Genomic DNA, 18,116 nt, shown 5'->3' on the forward strand with positions numbered 1-18,116 from the left:
AACAACAGTTTCCGGCAAAGGTCTCAAAAATTCAAACAGATTGATATATGCACTTACAGGCAGAAACAAGTTATCAGTGCGAGGGGAGACCGATAACGACAATATACATAAACCAGAAATAGCATTGCGCATGTTAGCAAAGCGAGGATTTTTAGCTCTTGTTGGAAAATTGGTAATGTTACTCCCCCATGTAGATGTGTTTGTGGTAGCTCCAATCCAACTGATTACCTCCCAATTTCCATAACTCCTATATTATTTAAAGGTTTTGAAAGGTTTGCTGAAGGTAATCATTTGTTTCCGAATTTGCAATTTGGCTTTTGTAAAGGCCTTGGTGCATGGGATGCCCTTCCTACAATCTCCAATATTGTTCAATAATACCTTGATAGTGGTCAGGAAGTTCATATGAATGGTGTCAATTTTAGTGCTGCCTTTGACCGTGTTACTTAGGAAGCCCTTGAATTTTCGAGTAATAGATAGCATAGAGGTTTTGTTGAATTGCACCATAGTGAGTATAGGAATGTGATATCTGGTGTTCCCGAGGTTACAGTTCTTGGCCCATTACTTTTCATACTATATGCCCATGAAATGTCGTTTAGCCTAGAAAACAAGCTCGTTGCATATGGAGATGATGATACACTCTTTGCATCAATTCCATCTCCTGAATGTAGATCTGGGATTGTTGAATCCCTTAATAGAGATCTTGCTAAAATTAGTGCATGGTGCAAATTATTAGGGATGAGGTTGAATCCTAACAAAACTCAAAGCATGATTGATTGTAGATAGGTCAAGAACAGATGCTCCTCAACATCTGGATCTCAGCATTTATAATGTTTCTTTAACTCGGTATGACTTGAAGTATTAGTTGTGATTCTCGTCGGCAAGTTTACTTTTGAGATACACATTAGGTGTATTTCTTCAATTTCACAAAAAATTGACTTATTGAGAAAGTATAGTAAAATTTTCAGTGATGAGTCTATTCTGAAGAAGTGTTTCAATGAATTCATTCTACCTTGTTTCTGTATATTAACCTATGGCACCGTCGTTCAATTAATTCATTATGCAAGTTGCATAATATTTTTCTTAATTTTGACAATCCTTTGCGTTCACATCTTCCGTAACAGTACCATTCTGTTCGTAATACTAGGTATGCAGTTAATACTAATAGCCAGGATTTCCCTGTTATGAGGCTCAATACTACACAGTATTCTAGAAGTTTTATTTCCGCTGTAACCAAGTTGTGGAATGACCTTCCTAATTAGGAAGTTGAATCGGTAGAACTTTAAAAGTTCCAACTTGAAACAAATGTTTTTATTTTGAACAGGCTGACAAAAGTCTTTTTATAGTTTATATCTGATAGATCTGTTTTAATGTTACTGTTTTTTAAATATTTTATTTTAATTGTTCATTAGTTCCCATGCAGTTTATTTCTTTTCCTCACTGGGCTGTTTTTTCCTTGTTGGAGCCCTTAAGCTTATAGCATCTTGCTTTTGTAACTAGGGTTGTAGCTTAGCTAGTAATAATAATAATAATACATACATACATACATATACCAAAGGCACTTCCCCCAATTTTGGGGGGTAGCCGACATCAACAATGAAACAAAACAAAAAAGGGGACCTCTACTCTCTACGTTCCTCCAGCCTAATCAGGGACTCAGCCGAGTTCAGCTGGTACTGCTAGGGTGCCACAGCCCAACCTCCCACATTATCCACCACAGATGAAGCTTCATTATGCCGAATCCCCTACTGCTGCTACCTCCGCGGTCATCTAAGGCACCGGAGGAAGCAGCAGGGCCTACCGGAACTGCGTCACAATCGCTCGCCATTCATTCCTATTTCTAGCACGCTCTCTTGCCTCTCTCACATCTATCCTCCTATCACCCAGAGCTTTCTTCACACCATCCATCCACCCAAACCTTGGCCTTCCTCTTGTACTTCTCCCATCAACTCTTGCATTCATCAGCTTCTTTAGCAGACAGCCATTTTCCATTCTCTCAACATGGCCAAACCACCTCAACACATTCATATCCACTCTAGCCGCTAACTCATTTCCTACACCTGTTCTCACCCTCACCACTTCGTTCCTAACCCTATCTACTCGAGATACACCAGCCATACTCCTTAGACACTTCATCTCAAACACATTCAATTTCTGTCTCTCCATCACTTTCATTCCCCACAACTCCGATCCATACATCACAGTTGATACAATCACTTTCTCATACAGAACTCTCTTTACATTCATGCCCAACCCTCTATTTTTTACTACTCCCTTAACTGCCACCAACACTTTGCAACCTTCATTCACTCTCTGACGTACATCTGCTTCCACTCCACCATTTGCTGCAACAACAGACCCCAAGTACTTAAACTGATCCGCTTCCTCAAGTAACTCTCCATTCAACATGACATTCAACCTTGCACCACCTTCCCTTCTCCTACATCTCATAACCTTACTCTTACTCACATTAACTCTCAACTTCCTTTTCTCACACACCCTTCCAAATTCTTTCACTAGTCGGTCAAGATTCTCTTCTGTGTCTGCTACCAGTACAGTATCATCCGCAAATAACAACTGATATGCCTCCCATTCATGATCATTCTCGCCTACCAGTTTTAATCTTCGTCCAAGCACTCGAGCATTCACCTCTCTCACCACTCCATCAACATACAAGTTAAACAACCACGGCGACATCACACATCCCTGTCTCAGCTCCACTCTCACCGGAAACCAATCGCTCACTTCATTTCCTATTCTAACACATGCTTTACTACCTTTGTAGAAACTTTTCACTGCTTGCAACAACCTTCCACCAACTCCATATAACCTCATCACATTCCACATTGCTTCCCTATCAACTCTATCATATGCTTTCTCCAGATCCATAAACGCAACATACACCTCCTTACCTTTTGCTAAGTAATAATAATAATAATAATAATAATAATAATAATAATAATAATAATAATAATAATAATAATAATAATAATAATAATAATAATAATGCAGTGTCTGTGACTGTGTAAACAAATATAGCCCTCGATGCTTTTCCAGTGTCCACTAATGGACTGTGTAGCTGAAGAGAGAGAGAGAGAGAGAGAGAGAGAGAGAGAGAGAGAGAGAGAGAGAGAGAGAGAGAGAGCGTGGTCTTGAAATGCTAAATGCAGTCACTCATGCAGATAGTGGGAAAAGGTTGCATATTGCATTTAGGTAAGAACTGCAAGTGATTCTATCTTTACGTGTGAATTTGATTCTTGCGATCATTAAGGAGACGTGCAATTGCAGGAAGCAGATCATAGAATAATTTAACAAGTCGTTCAACCCGTCGAGTCTGATATTGTGGTTTTAACCTTGTATTGTTACTCTCTGTGTTCAGTTATTTAACATTTTCTCCATAATGCATATCTTGGCAGCAAAATGACTGAGAAGAAAGAACTAGGTTTTAAGCTCTTTCCTGAACACACCCCACTCTCTCTCTCTCTCTCTCTCTCTCTCTCTCTCTCTCTCTCTCTCTCTCTCTCTCTCTGCTACTGATCTTAAAGATATGATGGGCCATAGTCCTTTATTGTGGTAAGGCAGAGCTAATTATAGGTTACCCCTCGGCTGCTGCTGGCCTTTTTCAGTCTATCCCAGATTCAAAGCCCATTGATGCTAACTGGACTCTTGGCGAAATAGAATTAAAATGTTTAGGATAGGTTGGTTTTGCTTTTATATTATTGTTTGCCTTGGGTTTTACCATTGTACTTAAAAGCTTTTATTAGGTGAAAATTACAGGAGGATATGCTGTTATAAGTTTATTCAAAACATGAACATATCATATAGTATGAACAACCAATGTTACAATATCACAAGAACAAATTATACTAATAGTAATGAATATAATGTGTATGTAAAGAAATGATCCATTTATTGTAATGGATGAAACGTATTTTTTCATTGCAGAATTATTATTACAAAAGAAATTTTTAGAATTTAACCTTCAATACTTCAAGAGGCGTGATACTCTACATTATAAAATACAATGTTGCTATGATATATTGTATTAGATGAAAAAAGGAAGCAAAGCAGCATAATGCAGTATGCATTATACAGTCAACACAATGACAAGAACATGAAAGAATAACACATTCTTCAAGAGGTGTGATATTCTGTACCTTAAAAAATACAATGATGTTGTGATATATTGTAATAGATGAAAAAAGGATGTAAAGCAGCATAATGCAGTATGTATTATACAGTCAACACAATAACAAGAACATGAAAGAATAACGCATTATTCAAGAGGTGTGATATTCTATACCTTATAAAATACAATGATGCTGTGATATATTGTAATAGATGAAAAAAGGATGTAAAGCAGCATAATGCAGTATGTATTATACAGTCAACACAATAACAAGAACATGAAAGAATAACGCATTATTCAAGAGGTGTGATATTCTATTCCTTATAAAATACAATGATGTTGTGATATATTGTAATAGATGAAAAAAGGATGTAAAGCAGCATAATGTAGTATGTATTATACAGTCAACACAATAACAAGAACATGAAAGAATAACGCATTATTCAAGAGGTGTGATATTTTGTACCTTATAAAATACAATGATGTTGTGATATATTGTATTAGATGAAAAAAAGGAAGTAAAGCAGCATAATGCAGTATGCATTATACAGTCAACACAATGACAAGAACATGAAAGAACAACATATTCAAAATATGTCATACACCAGTCATCAAAGAAGTAAGTCTAAGAAAAAGATGAGGCTTGGCTTGACTGCCAAGATGTTATATCACAACAAAATGAACCAATTATCAGTTAAAATAATATAAGTTTTATCACCAAGACATTTTGTTACACTATTTTAAGAAAATGTAAATTGCATTCATTTCAATTTTTGCCAGATTTCAGTGCATTGTAGCTGATTTTAAAGTGGATTATGTGTAGCAGTATAATTTTCAAGCTACGTGATAATAATCCTGGTAAGCCAGAGGTCTTTCTCTATTTTGATCCCTTGTGATGAAACAAGTTAAGGAATCTCAAAGAGGAATTTACTCTGTGTTTCTACAAAATTATATCCACCCGTCCGTAGGATCTGAAGGATAGTATCTACCGAGCCAATACCTTGAATTTGATGAACAGTGCTTTTGATACAAATAATGATATCTTTGGCAAAAGATATCGCTTTTATTGAGGAAAGTTTTGTAAAAGATTCATAACCCTATCCATGAGCTGTCCAGCAGTATCGTCAGACATGTACTTCTGGTTATAACTCAGGGTGTATGGAGAATGTCCCCTGAATGTAAATGTGTGATGCATCATCAAGTATGGTGCCTTAATCAGTCCAGTTTTAGAATATATACCTGTTAACTGCAAGTGATCTCCTACACCTGGTATAGCTTTTGTTAGGTTTCCTACATTTGCCAAACAGTAGTCTCGAACCATTGGCGGGTTACCTTTGTAGTATTCATCATACTGTATCTGTGGCATGGTCATTTGCCGCACAACGTACTGTTCCAAAACTTCTCCTGATGTTATCTCTTTGGTAAGCTTATTATGGAGCTTTTGAGTGTATTTCCAGAAGTGATTTCGGACATTTGAACTGGTGCTAACCCTATGTGTATATTGCCTTCTGTGAAGACCAACTATTGGAAGTTCGTAACGTCTTTTGTAGCGACGCAGGTCCATAGATAAATTGATACTTATTTGGTGGGATTCATCACCAACTCCAGCATCCCTCACCATTTCCACTAAAGCTGTGTTAATGAGAGCTTCGAATCCACTGTTGAAAGTCACTCCAGCATTTTTACAGTAAGCATGAAATTTCTGTAATGTCTGATTGTCTATGTTTTTGATAATTCCTACAGAATGGTCTTCTCCTCCCGGTGGAGGATAGGCTTTGAACAGGATTGGTGTGTTGTTACAGGCTAAGGTCTCTTCTTTTAGTTCTCGAAGTCTATTAGGATCATCCTCGAGTCGTCTCCTAATCTTTGTATGAAGTTCCTGAATATCTGCATCAGAGACATATATACCGTATGTTTGGTTGTCAACGGGTCGACCAGCAATAACGTCATTTAGTAATTGAACTAATGTGTTAACAAACATTGCCGCCGTGTAACCATCAAAAAAAGCATGGTGGTAAGATACCATAAGATCATACTGATATGGAAAAGCTTCTTTGATCTCTGGCAAAATACAAGGAGAGTCATCAGGAACTCTAAGAAGACGTGTTTTCCACAAAGGAGCTTCTTCGTATTCTATGGGATCATTACAGAAGCTGTTTGTTACATCTGAGGAAGACACTCCTTCCAGTACCTGTTAAAGTAAAAAAGATTGACTGACCATTAATATTAATTTTACTGTCTAAACACTGATTTTTTTATATATATATAAAAAATATATCAACAGCATTAACAGTAAGCTTAAATATTGTTGAATTTATTTCCTTCTAGTATTGTCAACGGTCAATCAAACTTCATGTTTTTTGACCATTGTAAAGATTTGAATGTGGAAAATGATATTTTCTTGTCAGGGCAATACATGATTTCTTTAGATTTTTTATTTGAAAGAGATTTTTAAAAAGTTTTCCATATAACCTAGAGCATGAAATGACCCCCCAGAAGATTAAGGAATAATCATAATTAAGAAAATACAAGAAGTAAGAATTTTAGTGAACTTTTCTGAATAATAGTCGCGAGCTTTCACTGTCTTACCTCAAAATCTATTCCTGGATTGGTATCACATATCCAAAACTGGTCATCTCTCATCTTCATGCAACAGCCCATACAAGGAATTTTTCTATACAAGAGAATAAATATTAGGATTTTTGGAAAGAGACTTGATATTTTTATAACGTGAAAAAGTACACATACAATAATTATCAAAAGTTTGTTACGTTAAGAAACAAATTATAGCCCCCAACACCAGAAATCAATGAAAATTATACAATAATAATGAGCTATAGTGATAAATCAAGTCGTGTTTTACCTTTGATGCGTCTCTTAACTATTTTGCTGGCACCACATGCTCATAGCCTGTAGCTCATAGGGCAATACCTCAGTGTATTGTAAGCAATTCTTCGCTAGCCTTGTTTAGTTGTGTTGCTTATATACCCTTACAAACATTTTATTATTCTAGGTTAGATATTTGCGTTATTGGATACTTGTCTTCCCCAGCTGATGGCATTGGCTAGCCATTACCTCTTGCCTATGTCATGAACTAGCTATTACCTTCGCCAATCCCTCTCTTCTTGCTACCTAACAGCATGGTTTGTGTGGCTCTGGGCCTTCTTCTCTCTCTATTAATACATCATAGTGTGGAGCCACCTTCATGAAGGTATTCCCTTGGAGTTGTAGTTGGACGGACACAGCCGGCCTAGGTTGACAGTTTCCTCTTTCTACCTAGCCCTAATGTTTATGTAGGTGTCACTGGTTGTGGGAACTTGTTCTCTTTGTCTGCTTACTGTTGTTTCCTTCAGAACGATACTATTTCTGTTCAAATATCAATAAGTAGACCTTCACTCTCTGCTGCTTTACCCCTGTTTTAGGCTATTTCACTTGGATTTGCTAGAAAGCAGTTGGTTGGGAGACTAGTTCTCTGTGCCTACTTACTGTAGATCCCTTAGAAAAACTTCAGATTGTTCTAATACTTTAGTTGGGCCTTTCTTTTCTGCGGTCTTACCCTACCATAGGGTCCCTTACTCCCTTTCCCTATTAAAGTCCTTCCTCCCTGGCCATAGAACACTTGTTCCTTTCCCTAGTCTTTATCTTCCCTGGCATTTGAGAAATCTCAACTGCTATATATCTAGACAAACCGACTGTTTTCAGGTTGGCTGAGAGTAATCCAAGATTGGGTTAGTTTTCTTTGCTGCCTTAGCAGCCTTCTTGTGGTAGGCCTGCTGCCCCTTCCCCTTCCTGAGTGTGGAAGTATTTTCCTTTGCATCCGTGGCATCTGAGAATCCCTCAATTGCTATATGTCTAGACTGGTCAGCCTGAGGTTGCTGTCAGCTTAATCCTAGATAGACGAAGGGTTCTGATCCTAGACTGGGATCATCTTCTTTGGTGCCTTAGCAGCTGCCTTGGATTAGGTAGACAGCTCTTCCTATAGGCTATTCTTCTATAGCTGTGGAACTTTGGTTCCTATGCTCTGTTGGTTTTCCCTGGCTTTAGTTGTCAATACTTTGCCATATTCCATAGACCTGCCGGCTTGGGTCTCTTTAGCACTAGATGTGAGTAGGTTTGGATCCTTCTTTCTTTTATTAAAGATGAGGATGCTTCCCTTGCCGCCTTAGTTGTCGCCTTACACTTGTCGGCTGCGTCTACATCCCTCCCTCCACCTCCCTTTAGATTTGGTCTCCTTGGTTCTTGGCAAGTTTAACCTGACGGGTTACCTTTGCCATATATATCACCCTAGCCTTGATCTTTTCCCTTGTAGTTACTTGGTGTAAAGGACCTAATACCCTACTTACCTTCTCAAGTGACCTGAGACTACAGGCTCTTGAGCTTGTCATTTACCACTAGGAGTTTGCCTTCCCTTTTCGAGTTTGCCTTCCCTTTTCTATGACTAGTTTGCAAACTTCATATCACTGGATAGTTAAAGAACCATACATACCCTTTAATCTTCCAGGTATATACTGCACGATAGCTTGTAGCAGGCGATTAATTCAGTTATCTCATTTATCATACTTGAGGAACATTATCCTCTAAATTGATTAATTGGATACCGCCTAGTTGTCAGAATTTTAATTGAATCTGTAAATCCCTTGTATTCTGGCCATTTTTAATGGCTCTCATTATTTTTGCAATGGGTGAATTCCCTTGCCTCATTAAATTTAATGTGAACAACTAGGCTAGTGGCAGTCAGCCCTACCAGTTGACCCTAATAACTGGTCTATACTGTTCCTTACTCAGATTATATCCTATGGGAATGTCCGCTTGGCTGTCGAGTTAGCAATGGCTACCTACAGTGTTGCGTCGTTTTATGTGCCAAGTAAGGGAAAGTTAGACCTTGGACCCAGGTCTGTTGTCCATAGCTGCCGTTTTAGGGCACAGCTACTTCCGCCCTTGGTTAAATGGTATCTGATTTTGCCACCCTAGGTTGTGTTATCGATCAGTTTCAGGGAGAAAGCGTACTATTGGTATGAATCTTTTCTTTCTCTCTATTCTACCACTAGTTAGGATTCTATATAGATTCTTGAGCTGTTTGCCATGAACTTTCATTGTAGTGTAGCCTTAGCTATATTTAGTAGTAGGCAGATATTTTGTATTGATGTGTATCTATCAAATTTTACAAAACATTTTTATCATGTATTTATGATACATTTTGTATTTTTATGATTTGAAAATTTTCTATGGCGTCAAGTACTCATTGAAATTTTTCTAACTTACTCGGCCTAAGAAGACGCTAGCGTCCGTTGGCGAAGATAGAGGTGCTTCAACAGACACCAAAGGCCAAGGCTTCACCAGTAAAATATGGAAATCAAATCGCCTGAAATTGCATATAAAAACCAGGACTTATATCAGTTTAGTGAGATCAGTGCTACTGTATGGATATGAGTCATGGTATGTCGTTGAAACAGTATCCAGCAGAGTTTGTAGAGTTGAGAACAAAGCCCTCAAAAAAAAAAATGTTGGGAGTTAAATGGCAGGACAGGATTAAAGATTAAACTATAAGATAGCTTACACGATTAGCATATATGGATGAGGTCATCATGAGGGTAGATGGAGCGGGTTTGGTCATGCTCTTCGCACTCCCCAAGAGAGATTAGTTCACCAAATTTTCATCTGGTCCATACAAGGCATTACAAGAGTTGGAAAACCCAGGCCTAAATGGCAGAATGCTATGAAGCGTGAAGTAGGATGATGATGAATGGAGATGCATTGATTTAAAAGCTCTTGATAGAGACGACGGGCGGAATCTAACCGAGGCCCTTGGCTTCAATAGGCGTAGGAGTAGATGATGATGAGATATTCACACACAAGAGCCTATCAAGGCTTGTGGTTCTGCCTGTGTTTAGGAATGCTTGAATAATTTCTTGTATGTCTGTGTTTTTGCATGTGTAAATAATTGCAATTTTTATGTTTCATATACTGTGTAAAAGGGGATTCTTTGTGTTTTAAACTGGTGTATGACGAAATGTAAAATTATAGACATTACATATATATATAAATATATATATATATATATATATATATATATATATATATATATATATATATATATATATATATATATATGTGTGTGTGTGTGTGTGTGTATATATATATATATATATATATATATATATATATATATATATATATATATAGATATATATATATATATATATATATATATATATATATATATGTGTGTGTGTGTGTGTATGTATATATATATATATATATATATATATATATATATATATATATATTATTATTATTATTACTTACTAAGCTACAACCCTAGTTGGAAAAGCAGTATGCTATAAGCCCAGGGGCTCCAACAGGGAAAATAGCTCAGTGCGGAAAGGAAAAAAGGAAAATAGAATATTCTAAGAAGAGTAACAACAATAAATATCTCCTATATAAACTATAAAAACTTTAACAAAACAAGAGGAAGAGAAATAAGATAGGAGAGTGTGCTCGAGTGTACCCTCAAGCAAGAGAACTCTAACCCAAGACAGTGAAAGGCCATGGTACAGAGGCTATGGCACTACCCAAGACTAGAGAACAATAGTTTGATTTTGGAGTGCCCTTCCCCTAGAAGAGCTGCTTAACATGGCTAAAAAGTCTTTTCTACCCTTACCAAGAGGAAAGCAGCCAGTGAACAATGGCATTGCAGTAGTTAACCGATTGTGCAAAGAAAAATGTTGGGTATTCCCTGTATTGTTTAGATGTGTGAGGACAGAGGAGGATGTGGAAAGAATAGGCCTGACTATTGGGTGTATTTGTAGGCAAAGACAAAATGAGCCGTAACCAGCGAGAGGGATCCAATATAGTACCGTTTAGCCAGATAATGAACCCAATAATTCTCTAGCGGTAGTATCCCAACAGGGCCAGGTGCCCTGACTAACTTACTACACACACACACACACACACACACATATATATATATATATATATATATATATATATATATATATATATCTTCAAAAGTCTCTATTTTTACATTTATCAAAAGGAGATTAGATTTGATTTTTTAACTAACCTTTGCAAAATAATGAGGGCTTTCTCTACCGCTTCATACTTCAACGGTAATTTTGCATTGACGCGATAGACTCCACAGGTGAATGAGGATCCGTGTTTATGGGCAAAACAAAGCTCTTCTATTTCTTTGGATGCAGGAAACAGCCATTTTATATCTTCATCGTATTCTGGCCTGTTGGGTAAAAGTAAAGTATGTCAGAAAAATTAACATATATTATATAAGTAGTAGACAGAATTTCTATGTATATACTGTGGTACCCCAGTTTACCATTTGTCCTATAACATCTTCTATTGGATGGTTACAATTCTGAACAATAAAGAAGATATCGAAGCATTAGACGAACCGCATCAGATGCTGATATTCAGATATCAATGGCAATATGATCTTAGCATAGAAAGTTATGTTTATGTGGATTTCTTAGCAGTACGTGTCATCCATCAATCTGTACTGGAGTGGCAGTGATAATCTAATTTGCCTTTTTTCTTGTGGAGCTTCTCCATATAAGGGGAAATTTGAACTAAAGTTTTGATCTCGATAATTTATGGAATCATAATCCTGTACAGATACTGTATATAAACACAAATAGGATCAAGATGTAGAGTCTTCCAGCTCCAGTGAAGGCTAATGGGATAGAGTATTACACTAACCTTATATCTACTGCTAGGTTTGGTGTACCAAGCAAAGGATTTTGAATTGTTGTGATGGATCTTCTGACGATTGCATTTTTCTCATTAATTCTTGAGAATATCCTGAAAAAAGAAACAATGTTTGTTACTAACTGAATATTTCAGACATGACTCCGTATAGATAGTGAACTTTATCATTTCGGATATTCCAATTTGATTCCAGTTATAGAATCTCTTTACATTTAAAGTCCGATACTAATCAATGAAGCAATATGTAAGCTAATAGTAATTAAGCACTAGAAGTCAGATAAGTGATGAAAACTCCTTTCTGTTTGTTTTAATTTCTCAGGATTTTTGGCACTTTTAAACCTTTCTGTACTAGGCGGTATATATATACCGTGCTAGGTGGTATAGCAAATGATACTCTGGATACTATGAAAAGCAGATAAAGCAAGAAATTGATTGTTGAAAATTTTCGAGGAAGTAATGAAAATTACAAGGTAGAGCATGCCAAGTATCCCAGTATCTATAGTGAGATGAAAAGAAATGCCAGATATGACCAGATAATATTTAGACAGGAAAGCAAATGAGGCTGACTTAAGCTATAAATTTAGGGGGTTGCTATGGTGTAAGATTTGCTCATAGAATTATTAATGGATTCTATACTGGGGCAGAGAAAAAGAAGTATATACCCATCAAAAAGGGAGATAGATCTGTTATAACAACAGATGAAGAAAGACTACGTTGGGTAGAACACTTTAGTGAGGTCATGAGTTGGAGATATGAAGGGAATAACTTGATTCATATAGCTGAAGATGCGGAAGACCTTGATGTGCCCATGAATGAATTCAGTGTGTTTGAAGTCGAAGCTATCATAAAAAAACTCAAGTGATGAAAAGCCCCTGGATATGATGGAATAACTGCTGAGATGATATTGGCCGAAAGTGAAGTGACTCCCACCCAGAATACTTGCAAGCTTATTTTGTAGAATGTGGCATGAAGAGGCTAAACCACATGAATGAGAGCTGGGAGTGTTGGTGAATATGGCAAAAAAAGGAGATCTGACTGATTGCAATAATTACAGAGGCATCACGCTTACATCAGTTATCATGAAAATATATAATATGCTCATTCTGAAGAGACTGGAGAGAAAGATTGATGAAAAGCTGAGAGATGAACAAGCAGGCTTTAGAAAATGTAGAAGTTGTACTGACCAAATTCTCATTTTAAGACATGTACAGGAGTGTGTAGAATATTTAAATCCACTTTTGATGGCCTTTGATAGTGTGCACCAGCCAATTTTGTGGAGAGTTCTGCGTTATTATGGAATTCCTCTTAAATATGTAAATTTGATAAAGTCTGTTCATAAGTATAGCAAGTGCAAAGTGAATGTTAGTGGAGTCCTATCAAATGAATTTCCAGTGAACAGTGGAGTAATCCAAAGAAATGTGCTGTCACATATGTTGTTTATCCGCCTCATGGATTTTGTAATATATAGAACAGTCGGGGATGGTGGAGAAGAATTGGTCTGAATTGGTAAAAGGAAATTAGCTGACCTAGAGTATGCTGATGATGCGGTCCTTATTAGCAGAATACCACAGGTCTTGCAAAGCTTGCTTACCAGAATGCATGAAATATCACACGAGGTTGGGCTCAAGGTATATAGAAGAAAGCCAGATGATGAGAATAGAGTATGTAATGAAAGTTGGAATACAGTATCTTTGGAAGGAGAAAGGATTGATGAGGTGGAATCATTTAAATATTTAGGAACTAGGATCTCTGATACAAGATCTTTAGAATTGCAGTTTAGTGAAAGATTGAATAAAGCAAATCAGACAATGGCTAGGTTAAGTAAAATTAGGAACTCAAATTGCCTGAAATTACATATAAAAATCAGGCAAGATAACAGTTTAGTGAGATCAAAGTTACTGTAAGGACATGAGTTATGGTATAAAAATGAAACAATATCCAACATATTGTGTAGATTTGAGAACAAAACCCGCAGAAAAAAATTGGGAGGTAAATGGCAGAACAGGATTGGAAATGAAATTGTAAGAGAGATAACTCGAGTGCCATATGTGGATGAAATCATGGTTTGGACAAGCTCTTTGCACCAAGCTTTCAACTGGGCTCCAAAGGCACTAGAAGAGTTGGAAGACCCAGGCCTACAGGGTTGAGGACTATGAAGCGTGAAGTTGGAGATGATGAATGTAGACTTATTGATTCAAAAGCTCAAGATAGAGACGACTGGCGAAATCTAACCGAGGCCCTTTGCATCAATAGGCGTGGGAGGAGATGATGATGATGACGAAACTTCTTTATTGAACATCGTTATCAAAAATTGAAGATCTGAAGTTTGTAAGAATCGAATAATCTAATTCGTATAATTTTAAAAGCAAATTAAGACAACATATGTAAAATGAGAGATCATAATGACTTCAATAGTTGGAGATCGAGCAAAACTTACCGGGAATGTCGAAATGCTGCGTCAATAGTCTTCTTTATCAGTTGTGCCATATCTCAGGATTTGTTTAAAAAGGACAAAGATATAGGGAAGGCAATCTAATCTAAGGAAGACTCTTCATACGAGTTTGGCTCAATGATATTCTAGCATACAACACTACTAATATGTGATTTCTTTTTAATTTAAAGAGGACAGTATTCTTTGTTTTGTCAATAAAAATTAAGTACTCAAGAAGTTTCTGAATTAACGAAACTGCGAGAAAATACGATTTAAAAGAACGAGAATTGAGCAGTTACATTCTCAGGCTCTGAAGTTGAATGAATGAGGACTCATGCAGTGGTTGAGACTATACATTATGTACCCTCATCAAAGATAGACCTTATCTAATATAATATCTCCCTAATAGGTTTGATAATACTATTTTTATATGGTAAATTTCATTCCGAGATAAGCATGAAAAAAACCCGACATTGTTTTTAGGTTTCAAATAACAACATTTAAATGTACAAACTTTTATGAAGTGTCTGGTAGAGCCAAAAAGCAATAAACATTTAATTAGAAATTAGAAATGCTTATGTATACAAGGCTTTTGATCGTATTAGCAGAATACCACAGGTCTTGCAAAGCTTGCTTACCAGAATGCATGAAATATCACACGAGGTTGGGCTCAAGGTATATAGAAGAAAGACAGATGATGAGAATAGAGTATGTAATAAAAGTTGCAATACAGTATCTTTGGAAGGAGAAAGGATTAATGAGGTGGAATCATTTAGATATTTAGGAACTAGGATTTCTGATACAGGATCTTTAGAATTGCAGTTTAGTGAAAGATTGAATAAAGCAAATCAGACAATGGCTAGGTTAAGTAAAATTTGGAACTCAAATTGCCTGAAATTACATTTAAAAAGCATGCAATATATCAGTTTAGTGAGATCAGAGTTACTGTAAGGACATGAGTCATGGTATAACAATGAAACAATATCCAACATATTGTGTAGATTTGAGAACAAAACCCGCAGAAAAAAAAAATTGGGAGGTAATTGGCAGAACAGGATTGGAAATGAAATTATAAGAGAGATTACTCGAGTGCCATATGTGGATGAAATCATGGTTTGGACATGCTCTTTGCACCAAGCTTTTAACTGGGCTCCAAAGGCACTAGAAGAGTTGGAAGACCCAGGCCTACATGGTTGAGGACTATGAAGCGTGAAGTTGGAGATGATGAATGTAGACTTATTGATTCAAAAGCTCAAGATAGAGACGACTGGCGAAATCTAACCAAGGCCCTTTGCATCAATAGGCGAGGGGGGAGATGATGATGATGACGAAACTTCATTATTAAACATCGTTATCAAAAATTGAAGATCTGAAGTTTGTAAGAATCGAATAATCTAATTCGTATAATTTTAAAAGCAAATTAAGACAACATATGTAAAATGAGAGACAGCAATGACTTCAATAGTTGGAGATCGAGCAAAACTTACCGGGAATGTCGAAATGTTGCGCCAATAGTCTTCTTTATCAGCTGTGCCATATCTCAGGATTTGTTTAAAAAGGACAAAGATATAGGGAAGGCAATCTAATCTAAGGAAGACTCTTCATACGAGTTTGGCTCAATGATATTCTAGCATACAACACTACTAATATGTGATTTCTATTTAATTTAAAGAGGACAATATTCTTTGTCTTGTCAATAAAAATTAAGTACTCAAGAAGTTTCTGAATTAACGAAACTGCGAGAAAATACGATTTAAAAGAACGAGAATTGAGCAGTTACATTCTCAGGCTCTGAAGTTGAATGAATGAGGACTCATGCAGTGGTTGAGACTATACATTATGTACCCTCATCAAAGATAGACCTTATCTAATATAATATCTCCCTAATAGGTTTGATAATACTATTTTTATATGGTAAATTTCATTCCGAGATAAGCATGAAAAAAACCCGACATTGTTTTTAGGTTTCAAAATAACATCATTTAAATGTACAAATTTTTAGGAATGATGAAGGTTCGTAGGATTTGGACAACAGTCAGGTAGAGCCAAAAAGCAAAAAACATTTAATTAGAAATGCTTATGTATCTAAGGCTTTTGATCGTACAAATTCTAGTCATATGTAGAAGTATTTCTTAACTGCTCACATAATTTTTATCTATTTGTTCATTTAAGTAATTGTAGATCATATATTTTGATACTTGAGCTTTCTAGCACCACATTTGCTGATAGGAGGAACAGATAAAATAATAGATTAGGTCGCTACTCTTACCTAAGTTTCTTGAATAATATTGTTCAACAAAAGTTAGATGTAAAACTACGGGATATTGTCACAAGAGAAAGGGAATAGCCACATTATGCAATTTTAAGCCATCCGTTGTCATAAATGAACGTTCACGCACATCATGTGAAGAAAAGATAGAATTATAGATAATATTTAGGTTGTTACTCCAGATGCTTGGGAGAGGGAGATATACAGAGGATCTTACTTTGCAGGCAATAAAGACTTTCTTATTATTCCCCGTTGAAGAAAGTTTATGAAAGATAGTCAACCTGGGCATCTTTTGGTAAGGTGTAAATCATAAATGTCATATATATAAACTAGAGGGGCTCTCAGTAGCGCACAGACCTCCGCCATGACAGCATATTTCTCGACCATTTGTTAGACCTTGATCTTTGATCTTCACATGTATTAATTGTCGTGAATTTTCATACAATAAAAAATTAACCAAATTTTAAATCTCTGTGACAATGATATCCAAACTTAAACTTAAAGCTGATTACATGAATTGGACATTTTGGTTGAATGTGATCTTGACCTTCCAAAATTTAATCATTTCCAGATTTTTACATAATAGTTAATCCCTGCAAGTTTCATTACTCCACGATTGAAATGGTGGCCGAAAAGCTGTTCACAAGCAAACACGCACATAAACACACAAATAGGGGTGAAAACATAACCTCCTTCCAACTTCGTCGGTGGAGGTAATGATGATGATCCTTGGAAGAGTCCTAACCTTTGGACATGAACAAGGGAACAGTTCTCGGGCAGGATGAGCAGAAACATTGTAAAACAAGTTCACGAAGTCTCGAAATCAGTTAGGATTTACATGTTACTAATTTCATAGTTTTGCTGGAATAAAAAGTCACATTGATACAAAAGCAAACTAAAGTAGAGGATTTTCTAACAACATGCATAAAAAAAGGTATGCAGACAGGACATGCAATGGGAATGACAAATAGTAGATGGACAAAAAGAATAAATGAAACGGTTGCTAGAGATTGTAAAAGAACCAGTGGAAGGAAGAGAAGACCATGGATTGACGAGCTAAGAAAAAGTGATTGTACAGACTGGCACGGAAATACCATAAATAGACGCGAGGGAAAGAACATGTCTGAGGCCTTTGTCATGAAATGGACTAGTAGTGCCTGCTCATGATGATATATTTAGTTATGTATATATATATATATATATATATATATATATATATATATATATATATATATATATATATATATATATATATATATATATATACATATATGTATATACATATATATATATATATATATATATATATATATATATATATATATATATATATATATATATATATACACATATATATATGTATATATATATATATATATATATATATATATATATATATATATATATATACTGTACATATATATATATATATATATATATATATATATATATATATATATATATATATATATATGTATGTATGTATGTAAGTTACAGTGAGATTGTGATACTAGGGATTTCGTGAAATCTGTGAAATCCTTAAAACTTTCAGGGAATTGCAAAATTACTAT

The 18,116-nt window shown here is 35.9% G+C and overlaps 1 protein-coding gene across 2 annotated transcripts; it reads right to left on the reverse strand.

Moving 5' to 3' along the window:
- Positions 1–3,787: 3,787 nt before the first annotated feature.
- On the reverse strand, positions 3,788–16,098 carry LOC137630495 (uncharacterized). 2 transcript variants are annotated; one of them, XM_068361996.1, is made up of 5 exons: positions 15,764–16,098; positions 11,837–11,938; positions 11,190–11,360; positions 6,716–6,800; positions 3,788–6,317 (listed from the first exon to the last, which is right to left on the reverse strand). In XM_068361996.1, exons 1-5 carry the CDS (start codon positions 15,811–15,813, stop codon positions 5,190–5,192), a joined length of 1,536 nt encoding a protein of 511 aa, XP_068218097.1. In that variant the 5' UTR covers positions 15,814–16,098; the 3' UTR covers positions 3,788–5,189. The 2 variants fall into 2 exon arrangements, with proteins under 2 accessions (XP_068218097.1, XP_068218096.1); XM_068361995.1 differs by lacking the exon at positions 15,764–16,098 and adding an exon at positions 14,283–14,615.
- Positions 16,099–18,116: the final 2,018 nt, after the last annotated feature.

The sequence above is a fragment of the Palaemon carinicauda genome, chromosome 38 (assembly GCF_036898095.1).
Source record: "Palaemon carinicauda isolate YSFRI2023 chromosome 38, ASM3689809v2, whole genome shotgun sequence".
Taxonomy (NCBI): Eukaryota; Metazoa; Arthropoda; class Malacostraca; order Decapoda; family Palaemonidae; genus Palaemon; species Palaemon carinicauda.